The sequence below is a fragment of the Zalophus californianus genome, chromosome 2 (genome assembly GCF_009762305.2).
Source record: "Zalophus californianus isolate mZalCal1 chromosome 2, mZalCal1.pri.v2, whole genome shotgun sequence".
NCBI classification, from domain to species: Eukaryota; Metazoa; Chordata; class Mammalia; order Carnivora; family Otariidae; genus Zalophus; species Zalophus californianus.
Window position 1 is genome coordinate 123,471,172 of NC_045596.1, and position 12,917 is coordinate 123,484,088.

The 12,917-nt window shown below is 39.5% G+C and overlaps 1 protein-coding gene across 2 annotated transcripts in view; it reads left to right on the forward strand.

The window, feature by feature from the left end:
- ARHGAP10 (Rho GTPase activating protein 10) overlaps window positions 1-12,917 on the forward strand; it is a 341,466-nt gene that overhangs the window by 106,045 nt on the left and 222,504 nt on the right. For both annotated transcript variants that reach the window (XM_027599802.2, XM_027599803.2), the window contains exons 5-6: window positions 5,454-5,555; window positions 11,664-11,774. In XM_027599802.2, the coding sequence (XP_027455603.1) occupies window positions 5,454-5,555; window positions 11,664-11,774 (213 nt within the window). The remainder of the gene's footprint in view (window positions 1-5,453; window positions 5,556-11,663; window positions 11,775-12,917) is intronic.

Below are 12,917 nucleotides of genomic sequence, written 5' to 3' on the forward strand. Positions count from 1 at the left end.
AGCTTGCTAAGACAGTGGGAGAATTAAAAAATTGCTCTTTTAGGTATTTGAGCAATCCAGTAATGACAACGTGGCTTCAAACAAGGGGCAGCATGCAAGTATCAAGTAGATTCAATTAAACTATATTGTTAATAGAGCCTATTCAAATGCTAGGTTGGAAAGAGCCCATTACCATTTTATTCCATGGAATAAAAAAATGTAACCTCAAAGGGTTGAAAAAGATATTCATTTCATATGAAATGAAATCTGCCTCAGATTTCACTGCCTCAGCCATTCACTGACCCTCATGCCAAATGTCTTTTGTATTTCTAAGACTAGATATCTAATGACTGAATATTTAATAAAAGTTGATTTCCCAAGATTCTTTAAATGACTACAAAATATGGGTAAAAAGCAAATCTATCTAAATAATCTCCCAAATTATGTTTGATAAAGCAGAAAAAAAATAATTTAATTACATTTCTTTCATTTAGTTATACAGCACTTCCCAGTGCCTGTCATTATGGCAGGAGGCCCTGGGTACAGCTGTGAATTAAAACCCTGGCTGGTTGGCCTTCAGCTCTGGAGGGGAGATGTCAAATAAAAAAGCAATAAAAATACACTAAAAAGTGCTATAATTGGGGTAGGCATAGGTGCTCTGAAACATGCCCTATGATCTCAGCTTTGGAGTACTGGGCAAGTCTCTCAGGAAGACCTGAATCCTTGTTTGAATCCCACTTCTGCCCCTTAGCTCGATGTGTGATTCAGGGCAAGTGACTTATGGCATCTAGCTCTTGATTTCCTGGTATGTATGTATGTATGTATGTATGTATTTATTTATTTAAAAGATTTTATTTATTTATTTGAGAGAGAGAGAGAATGAGAGATAAGAGAGCATGAGAGGGAAGAGGGTCAGAGGGAGAAGCAGACTCCCCGCTGAGCAGGGAGCCCGATGTGGGACTCGATCCGGGGACTCCAGGATCATGACCTGAGCCAAAGGCAGTTGCTTAACCAACTGAGTCACCCAGGTGCCCTCAATTTCCTGATCTTTAAAAGGAGACGAATGACCCCTGCCTCCGAAGGTTTTTGTGAGGACACATGAACGTGATGGTGTATTTCTCTAGAGTAGGGCCAGGCATACATAGTTGCAATTTATTTTATTATCCCATTTATGGCTTATGCTGCAGCAACTTGCCAAACAGGACTCGCTCAGGTTTTTGTCCACTCTGCACGCAAGCTTCAGAGATAACATGCCACTGTGGCATGTGACCCTTCTGGCCAAGTAGCGCTGGGGCGATGGGTAGGTGACTCTGGAGCGACTGCTTGGGACCCCAGGGTGCCCATCAACTTTGTTGTTGTTGGTGCCTCTGCAGCCATAGGCTTCCTCCTTCACTCCTCCTCTGACGGGTGTCTCCTGGGTGTGGAGTCAGTTGCTAGATTCTGTGGGGAGGAAAGCTGAATTATCCTTTCTTTGGATAGGCTGATGGGACTTTACAGAAGGGGGGACAGTGGGGTTGAATCAGGCAACTGAAGTGTCAAGCAGGGATACAGGTGACACTTGGTGCAGGAGTTAAGGGGGGGTGCTGTTTTTACACCCCCGAGTAGGGGGGGGTGCTTCCTGGAAGAGGTGACGTTTCACCTGGGCATGTAGGAGGTTGGTAGACCAGGGAAGGAGAACAGGGATGGCAAAACTCTGGTTGGCTTGGATATCAGGGTTGCATTTGAGAAGGTGTCCTGCTGTGAGTATATTACCTGTGGGCGAATCTTGTTTCTTGAATGTGTGGTATTACTCCCATCTTACTTAAGTAAGGGGGGGGAAGAGTTGGAATATCTAAGAAAGTATCTAGTTCTCCAGACTAGTCATGCCTTATTATTTAATGTTTATAGTTGTAAAATAAGCCTTTTCATTTCCGCATCTTAGGAAATTTGTAAAATAACCAAAGCGTTTTAAAAAGATCATCTGGGAACTTTAAAAACTGCCCTCCCCCTTCTAAAACAAAACAAAAAAATTCTAGTACCCTAAAGAAATGTGGACAATTCACAGTAATGTTCAAGTTTCTGTGAGTTCTTTATATGTTCCTTATTCATTTTTCAGTGGAAATATTAATGTGTGATTTTAGCAAAAAATTGCTTAATCTTAAGAATGTTTTATGCATTAAAAATACTTGCTTCTTTTCTTATATATTAATTGCCTCTTCTCCCTGCTTTGTTGTTGGCCTTTTAGCTTATTTATTGTGGGGTTTTGTTTTGTTGTTTTGTTTTTGGATATCTAGACGTTCTTATGGCTTCTCCCATTTCTTTTTTTGCTTAAAAGTATGTCTCTGTTCTGAGATCTGATGAGACTGTTCTTTTTTATGGCTTCATTTTTTACTTGTGACTCTTTCAATCCATCTGGAATTAATTTTGATATGAGATGTGGTTCTCTGTTTCCAAGTAGTTAACTAATTATATCAACACTGTTGGATAAATAATATTTTTTTACCTAGTGAATTATGATAAAACCTTAATATATATAAATATATAAATATGTATATATTTACTTCTAGCATATTCAAAAGACCTGATTACTTAAGTTTTATTTCTTAGGTTTCTGAATTTCCTTTACTATTTATACAGCGTACATCTTATTTGGTTAAGCTGTTTTAAATAATAGCTGTTCTTTACTTTTTTGGGGGGGGGCATGGGTGGTTTTGTAACAGATTACAAACTGACTTTCAGTGAGTCATATTTAACCTGTAAACATAATTTTGCTTGGCTTACTCATGTGAAAATGTAAAACAAAACAAAACCAAAAACAAACTATTGCCATCATTTAAAAATCTTCGGATTTTTCAAAGCTGTTCCAGAAAAATCTAAGGAGATGGCTTATATACTAGCCTATATTCCCACATGGTGAAAATCTGCTGGAGCCATGATATGGCCACCTTCCCGTCTAGAATAGATGTGGACGATCTGGTTTTCCATTGCTCCCCACCTCTCCTTAATGAGTTCTGTCTTGCTTCACTCATTGTACTGAGTTCAGGTATACACTCATTGCACCCGGCTCATAATTACTTGAATTTGTACTGCTGTTTTGTACAAGAAATTTTCATTGTATTAAATTTGATTCTTCATAGAACCTTTTGTCATAAGTTACTCAATATATTATATATATGTGTATATATATATATAAATCCACACACATCTATGTATGTATGTCTGTCGGATATAGCAGTGTTGAAGAAAAAATACTGTTCTTTATTAGATGCTACTTGAACATAGTCCCTTTTAAAATTTGCATTATTTCAGCACAAAAGCCTTGTGAGCACAAAGAAGCAGAATACTATTCTATAATGGGATTGAGAACAAATGCAAGAAGAAATAATTATTTAAGTCTTCAGGTTTAACAACAAAACTGCTTTTGTATAACGCCATACCATGTGTGAACGAATGTGTTTCCTCTCTGTTGGTGCGTGGAATGTTGTTTCTTGGCTGAATTCCTTCTTCACAAAGCCTTTGATACCCCCGCTTTCTTTCATTCTCAACTTTACCCACGTGTTAACTTACAAACCCCACAACTGCTGAGTGTGCTGGGTGTTTTGACTGCTGATTTTAGCATCACTGCTTCCTTTGTCCCCTTCTGTGATTCACATGAAATCAAACGAATAAAAATATTTTCAGTCTTCCTGGTAAGGATGAATCTGCGAGGTTAGTGAACGTTTGTTCCTATACGATCCCGCTTTGCAGTCCTCTTGTGGTGAATGCAGTGGCAGGACTTCTCTTCCTGTTTTGTTTCAGCTTGAGAAGAGGAATCCCCAGAGAACGCTGTGATGCTGGTGTATAGTCACAGTAGAAAGTGGCCCAGACCAGGACCCGTCTTCTCACCCCTAACCCCGTGTGCATTCCACCGTAACAACATTTTAAAATAGTGGAGATTCTGAAATGGTGGCCACACGTTTGTTTTGTTATTTTTTTGTTAGTCACCAAAATAGTTGACGAAGAGTGTAGTAATAAAAAGCAGAAAAGAGGGTAACCGTAAATTAATGCTTTAAACTTTTTTTTTAATAGTTGTAAATTAAGAGCATAAAGGAAAAGTACTTCTGTTTCAACAAAAGTGTGACTCTTGTCACACATGGGGAACCATTGGGTCACAGAACTTTAGGATTGGATCAAAGAATGAGCTAGTACCACCCCTCCCTCCCCCCAAAAAATCCCTGATCTTTTCAGTAAGAATTTAGGTTCTGTGTTGTTGCATTTTTGTTTTTTTTTTCTCTAAGTTGTACAGCTAGAGTGTAATTAAACTTGGAATAGAAATGGGAAGAAATGTCTCTTCCGGAGCCTGCCTGTCCTCCCTCAGTGTGGGATGAGTTCAGGATCTTTAGATGAGCCAGCGGAGGCTCTGTCCCAGGTTTCCACACAGCAGTTTGTAGCCCTGTGTTGTGAAAAAAAAACAATGATAAATGTGAAGAAATAGACTTTTCATGACTTGTTCAGTCTCTTTGCCTGCTAGGAAAAAGATTGTTATCAGAAAAGATTATTTTTGCTTTAGAAGATAGAATTGGAAAATAGGGAAGGGAATGTTCCTTTCCTGGAGCCCTTGGAAAGTTAGGGAGAATTTGAAGTTAACGGAAACATTTTGACAGTATGAGGACATAGTGTGTGCTCTCATTGGTGCTCAGAAATGTTTATTAAAAATCCACCTAAAAAAAAATCCGCTTAAATTGGCCAACAGTGTTAGGGGAGATAGTCTGTCTTTTCTGTATTTAACAATTAGGATACTTGTTTTCTCAAAAAGCTTCTTATAGCAAAAGAAAAGCAAATTCTAGTTCTAGGCAGTACCGGAGAAATGTTTGTAATGCTCAACCAAAGAGTCTCAGTATGAGGATGTCGGTGTTACTTTAGGCCCTCTTGACCTATTGATATATATTCTCAGTGGTGTTATAGAAATCACTGCAGAGGTTTTGGAAAGGAAATGATGTTTCTGATCAGAGGGTCTTATTAAATTCACACTGGACAGTTAAGGGAAATCTTTCCCAAGTTTTTTTTTTCTTCCCCAATTGTGATGATGATTATTTTTTTAATCAGACCAAAATTTACTCAGTTTTAAAAGAATCCCATTTCTTTGCCAAAATCTGCACAAGTTTGCTGTTTTAAGCCTGTGTTGTTGTTCTTATTATTTCTTTTAATGAGGGACAAGTGTCAGGGCACCACTTCTAAACACTAAGTGTAAGTATTGAAAAATACCGTGCTCCGTAAAAAGCCCATTAAAGGAAAAAGTAAAAAGCCCATTTGTGACTCTTCAGTCCTAACACTGTTTTGATGATTAATAAGCAGTGGCCTGGGTACAGATAGATTTTTCAGATAACTTCATCACACTTAGTGGTACTTTATTTATTTTTAGATCCTAATCTTATTTTGAGCTTCTCAGTAGATAAACTGTATATATGCATTTTCCCCCTGTTTAATCATAGTTGTCTGTGTTTTCTGACTTGTAGGAAGAAAAAAAGAAGTTTGACAAAGAGACGGAAAAGAACTATAGTCTAATTGATAAACATTTGAATTTATCAGCCAAAAAGAAAGACTCACATTTACAAGAGGTATTGTTTTTATTTTCTGTTTGTTTCTAAAATTCAATAAGCAGTGCATGCCTTTTCTTTTTAAAATGTGCTTTTCTTTTGTAAACTTTTCATCTAGGATTATTAGGGATGAAAAAAAAATGAACAGGTATCATCATGAATTAATAAAAAATTCTTGTGGAACAAGACACAAAATGATGAATACATCTTACAGTGATTAATTCAGTAGAGATTCATAGTATTAACATTTTCGGTTCTGAGTATATTTTCACAGGAACAATTTTATCTGGCATTACTGAAGAACAGATACATTATTTTCAGGAATAGACTTATTAATTGGCTTTCAAGATTTTTTGAAGAAATGAATTGAATTTAATAAGCTCATCTACCATTTTGCTATTATGTGAAGGCAGCATTAATCTTATTTAACACTGAAGATTCATGAGGTTCAGCTTCATTGGAAGGAGGGCCTCTGTTTTACTTGTGTTAATAGACTTTTTTTTTTGGAGGGAGCCATGAGTAAGGAGAAAGGAATTTATATCTTATCTCTCATTTTGTCTGTCTTTGTCTTTTCTAAATTCCCTGGCACTTGGGTTTTCTCACTCACACACTTGAGTGGAAACTCAATGGTTTGCAATTTGGAACATATGTTTTCATTAAAAATAATGCTGTTTTGCAGCTGTTGGGATCTTGACTCATCCCACAAAAGTGTGATATTTTTCTCATTTTGTTTATTTTTAAACACATAAGGAATCTGGGCATAATATACCACTATAATATACACTTATTGAAGGATCATCAAAATGACACTAACAACATTGGCTCCAGTATATTTAAATGCCAGATATGCAGTTGCACACCCTGTGTATGTGTGGTCATTTTGACGTTCCCCACTTGTCACATTTACTTTTTCCTCTTTAATAACTTTAACTGACATTTGGAAGGTGTTTGAGTTTATAAAAGAGAAGGGAGGGGCGCCTGGGTGGCTCGGTCATTTAAGCATCTGCCTTCAGCTCAGGTCATGATCCCGGGGTCCTGGGATCGAGTCCCACATCAGGCTTCCTGCTCAGCGGGGAGCCTGCTTCTCCCTCTGCCTCTGCTCCTCCCCCACACTCGTGTGCATGCTCTCTCTCTCTCTCTCTCTCTCTCGCTCCCACACTCCCTCTCAAATAAATAAATAAAAAATCTTGAAAAGAAAAATGAAAGAGGAGGGAGCTTTTATACTACTGAATCCTCACAATACCATAGGTAGGTAGGGCTCCCTTTTCTCCTCGTTCCATATTATGTGGAAAACCATATAGTTGTTATATATGCTCCGTCATCTCCTTCCCTCTGTCCATTTTGAAATGATAGCTGTTGTTTTTATCGGCTCTCCTTATGCCAGAGGCTTTCTACCTGTCTTCTCCTCTCATCTCTCTTTTCAGGTATTCTGAAGGGATTTTTCATGCTGCTAGTAAATTTCCGTCTTCACTTCACTCTCTAATTACGTATCTCATGGGAGCTGTTGAGCAGGCAAAATCTTTATGGCCATCCTTGGCCCTTCCTCTCCTATGCCACACCTACTTTCTCAGCATATGTCTTCCTTAGCTTCAGAATATTCTCAGGATATGGCCACCTCTGACTCCTACCACCATCACCCTGGCCCGTGCTGCTGGCATCTCTCACATGGATTACCGTAAAGGCCTCTTAATTGGTCTCCCTGCTTCCACCTATGTATTCCTACAGTTTATATTCTGTACAGCAAGCAGAGTGAGCCTTTATGTTGCTTCTCTTCCCCAGACCCTCCCTAACAGCTCTCTCCAGAGGCCCAGGGCCCACCCTCCTGTCCTCACACCCACATGGGCTGTTTTGCTCTGACTGACTGGGACAAGCATACTCTAGGCTCAGGGCCTTTGCATAGTATGTTTCCAGCCCAGACCCAGATGCTTTACTCCTCCATGTACTCTCAAATACTGTCCACACAGAGTTCACCTTACTAGAGAAGTTCCTGACCATCTTATTTAAAGTACCCTCCCTTATGCTGCTTTGATTTTTTTTTCATACTCTTACACACATTTGACATACCATATATTTGGTTGTTACATGGCTTCTTGCACTCACATGTAAGCTCCTCGAAGGTGACAACATTGTTTGATTCGGTACTCTGTCCTTTACACCTACTCCTTAGCTAGTCAGGGAGTAGGCACTTAATACATATTTATTGAATGAAGAAGTGTGAAGATGCTTGCACAGTGAGCTGGGGCTTCATTAATTTCATCATTCCCAAAGATAATTAAACTCCAGATCAGAAATTTGAAGAGACCCTCGAGACGAATAATTTTAGTTTCATTTAAATTATATATTCTGTCCCATCTTGCTGTTTGCTCTTTACAAACATACACACTCCCACTTGAAACAGCTTTCTATTACAAGTGTGAAGGCCTTAAAGGGGGGCGGATGCTCTTTAAAAGGAAAAGGTTAGATTTGGATCTTTATTGATTTTGGCATTGGCTTATGTATTGCTAATCTGCAGTGAACTGAGTTGTCCTAGAGAGGTTTATAAAGGTTGCTGAGAGTGGTACTGAACAAAGGCATAAAAACTTGTATCATTCTTTCTCCTTGTTTCAAATGAAAATAACAGGAGACACGTGTCACAGACAGCAGGCTGGCTATTTGATAATTCTGTTAAGACCGTTACCTATAACTCTCCATTTACTGGGTACAGTAGCTTCTACTTCCATCCACACTCCCAACTTCTAATATTTGCACTAGAACAAGTATCAGACATTTGAGAAAAAATCTATTTCTGTTAATTTTTGAAGTACATTTTTGTTTTTTGAGTAGTCAAATGATTATATTTCAGTACATATGACCAGGGAAGTAGATCTTTTGAATAACTTTGCCTGAGAATGGTCTATTCTCATGATACATATTTATAGCAGGAATGGCCAGAAATGAGATGATGATCAAATAGAAGTTTGTTTAAAAAGTCACTTTTGCTTGGTATGGTAAAAAGTAGAGTTTGAATGTGTGTTTTCCCATACAACCCAGCGATTAACCCAATTCTCAGTCTACCTGGAGACCGCATCATTTCCAACAGGTAAAGGGCTCCGTCCCACAAGATGGTCCCTTCTTCAGATACCAGTTGCAAATCAAGGTTGTTTACCTATGCCTCTGACCTACTGGCTATAAATTAGACGTTCCCACCTTCCCCTCCTCCAGCTTGATTCATTTGCTAAGAGTGGCTCACAGAACTGAGATAAAACACTTACTTATATTTACTAATTTATCGTAGAGGATAATATAAAAGCTAGAAATGAATAGCCACATAGGGTGGGGTCTGGAAGGGTCCCAAGCCCAGAACTTCTGTCCCCGTGGAACTGGGGTGTGTCACTCTCCAGGCTCTCGTGTGCGTGCGTCCATCCACGGGGACGTTCCAGGGTTTTTACAGAGCTCAGTCTGTGGTACCCCTCCCTCTACCCACTGCCAGATGTCAGTGGGCAGGACTGAAAGGTCCAGCCCTCTAATCACTTAGTCTTTCTGGTGCTCTGTAGAGGCCCCACCCTAAGTCACCTCAGTAGCATAAACTCAGGTGTGCTCCAGAGGGGCTCTTTATACAGATATAAAAGATACTCCTGTCACTCAGGACGTCCTGAGGGATTTAGAAGCTTTTTGCTTTATTCCATGTATAGCACATTCGCATTCTTGTGCAACCATCACTACCTTCCGTATCGAGAGCTCTTTTCTTCTCCAAAGACTGAAACTCTGTGTCCGTTGAAAACTACTTCCCCAGCTCCCTACCCCCAGCTCCTGATAACTGCCCTTCTGCTTTCTGTCTCTATGAATTTGTTTTAGGTACCTTATGAAAGTGGACTCCTACAGTATTTGTCCTTTGTGGCTTGCTTATTCCATTTAGCATAATGTTCTCAGGTCCATCCATGTTATAGCACATGTCCAAATTTCCTTCCTTTTTTGAGGCTGTATAATATTGTCTATATCTATGTATGTATATATCACATTTTGTTTATCCGTTTGTCAGTGGACACTGGTTGCTGCCACCTTTTGGCTTTTGTAAATAATGCTGCTGCGAACAGGGTTATATAAGTCTTTTTTGAGTCCCTGTTTTCAGTTTTTAGGAGTATATACCCAGAAATGGAATTACTGTATCATGTGATAATTCTGTGTTTAAATTTTTTGGAGAACTGCCATGCTGTTTTTCTTTCTTTCTTTTTTTTAAAGATTTTATTTATTTGACAGAGAGAGACACAGCGAGAGAGGGAACACAAGCAGCAGGAGTGGGAGAGGGAGAAGCAGGCTCCCCGCGGAGCAGGGAGCCCGATGCGGGGCTCGATCCCAGGACCCCGGGATCACGACCTGAGCCGAAGGCAGACGCTTAACGACTGAGCCACCCAGGCGCCCCTGCCATGCTGTTTTTCATAGCAGCTACATTTTTTTGCATTCTCACCAACAGTGCACAGGGTTCCAATTTCTTCACATCCTCAGCAACACTTGTTTTCTGTTTGTTTTTTTTTTTTTAATTAGTTTTGTTATTATTTATTTTTTTGATAGGTGTGAGGTTGTATCTTGTACTTATATTTCCGTAATGATTAGTGCTTTTGAGCATCTTTCCAGGTGCTTATTGCCATGGCTTTGGAGAGTTGTCTGGATAAATACTTTAAAAATTGGCCAAGTTAGGAAATATGTGATGCCTTGTTAAGAGTGGTTTCTAGGATGACAGTTATTGTTCTGCTGTTCCTCCATGGAACCCAGCTTCTCCGCCAATTCCCTTCTAGTTAGATAAGATAAGCTGGAACCCCTTCCCCCTGCCAACCTTGGAATAGTCTCCTGACCATCTGGTGCCTGTTTACTCTCAGAGGACGGCACATTTTGAGGGCCTAAGAACATGATTACCTGTAGATGGGCTTTAAGCCCTGGCCTACCTTTTGAGAATCAGGTTCTTTTATTTTCCTTTCTTTAATTGAAGTATAGCTGACACAGAGTGTTACATTACTTTCAGGTACAGCATGGTGATTTGACAGCCCTGTACATTATGCTGTGCTGACCACAGGTGTAGTAGCCCCACCTGCCTCCATACAGCGCTGTTACAACACTGTTGACTCTATTCCTGGGCTGACCTCTCATCCCCATGACTTATTCATGCCATAATCGGAAGCCTATACCTCCTCTCCCCTTCACACATTTTGCCCATCCCTCCACCCGCTCCCCTTTGACAACCATCAGTTCTCTGTTCTAATGGGTCTGTTTTTGCTTTTTTGTTTGTTTGTTTAGATTCTACATATACGTGAAATCATGTAGTATTTGCCTTTCTCTGTCTGACTTAGCACAACAGCCTCTAGGTCCATCCGTGTTGTTGCTAGTGACCCCTCCCCCCAAAAGCTCCTCCTTTTTTATGGCTGAGTAATATTCCGTTGTATGTATATCTACCACATCTTTATCCATTCATCTATCAGTGGACACTTGGGCTGCTTCCAGATCTTGCCTATTGTAAATAATGCTGCAGTAAACATAGGGGTGCATGTGTCTTCTCAAAGTAGTGTTTTTGTTTCCTTTGGGTTAATACCCAGAAGTGGAATTACTAGATCATATGGTATTTGAGAACCAGATTCTTGAGATGGTACCCTAGCTGCCACTTCCTCACCTGCTGCCTTCAGTTGTGCGTCCTGGGGTGACTAGATTTCCCAGGCCAACTGCATTCTTAGAGGATTTGTCAGTGGAAATAATGTTTATGTGATTTTGAATGTATGTGTATGGTTCAACCTTGGGGGTCAGTTGGGGTTGGGGTGAGTTTTTCGTGAAGAGCCATTCTGTTTGATGTTCAGTCCTTGGGGTCAAGCTCATCATAAATGGCAGGAGTTGGCAAACTTTTTCTGCAGAGTCAGGTGGTAAAAATTATGTTTTTGTAGACAGTAAGGTTCCTGTTGAAACTAACTCAGTTTGACTGCCCCAGCGGGAAAGTGACCATGGAAGATACATAAACCAGTAGCTGTGACTATGTTCCAGTACAACTTTATGTAGAAAAACGGGCTGGGGGCCATATTTGGCACAGGGCTTGTGGCATTGCCAACCTCTGATCAAATGTTTCACTCCTCACCATCTCTGATTTAACCAGCCTCTATTGCTTTAACATAGGCAGATATCCAAGTGGAGCAGAACCGGCAGCACTTTTATGAACTATCTCTTGAATATGTATGTAAGCTTCAGGAAATCCAGGAAAGAAAGAAGTTTGAGTTTGTGGAGCCTGTAAGTATCATAGAAGGTTGTTCTGTTGTTAGATTTTTGTGATATAATAGAGATGTTTTTCTCTCCAGGTGGAATTACCATTGTTGAGGGCCATAGTGCATACACGTGAAGCACAAGGCATCATAAATTATAAAAGTGGACACCCATCACCATGAAGTCAAGGAACCACCTACAAATTAGTGGTTCTGAGCCTTATTGGCACAGCAACATGTAGGGAATATTAGTTCTTAAAGACTCGGCAATCAGGTGGTATTTCTGCCACCCTATTGTAGGTCCACCCTTTAAAGAGAAGCCCTGTGAAAGAAGTGTTAGGATGGGAGAGACAGTGGTGGTGGTGATGGATAATCTTCACTCTGCTCGAGTTGGTTCTGAAGCAAGCACACCAGTTCAAGTTTTGGTACTTTGAACAATTATTGGTAACAAATTATTTCTAACACAACTCAGTGCTTATGGCAACCTGTAAAAACCAGCATGTGGAGCACTTGAAACTATCTTGTGAGTTACTCTGGCCATTCTTTAGACCTATTTATAGACATGTGATTTGTGTTTGTGCTTATATAGATGTATTCTAATAGCTTCAGTTCTTTATATATTTTTGTATATATATAATGTATACAGACACATATGAATATATGTAAAAGGTAATTTGTACTGTGGGTTTTAGTGAAAAAACCAAGAAACATTGAAATTTATGATTCTCAAGATTAATTTTAATGTAGCTGTTTTTGCATGTGATTTTTTTAAAAGAACTTTACTGAGATAGAATTTATATCCCATACAATTATTCATTTTATGTGTGATTTTGAGAAACAGAAAAAATAACAAAGTAATGATTAATTTAAAATTGACATTCATGGACGCAATGGTCTAGTTAGAGTAATAGAATTAATCTTATTTACTTATTTAAGATTTAATTGAGAAACAAATATAGCGACAGAGATAGGAGAGATAGCACGAAGCGGGGGAGGAAAGGGAGAAGCAGGTTCCCCTGCTGAGCAGGGAGCCCGATGCAGGGCTCACTCCCAGGACCCTAGGATCGTGACCTGAGTCGAAGGCAGATGCTTATCCAACTGAGCCACCCAGGCACCCCTAGAATTAATCTAATTTAAACAATGAGAGAAAATTTCATTTCCATAAACCTTT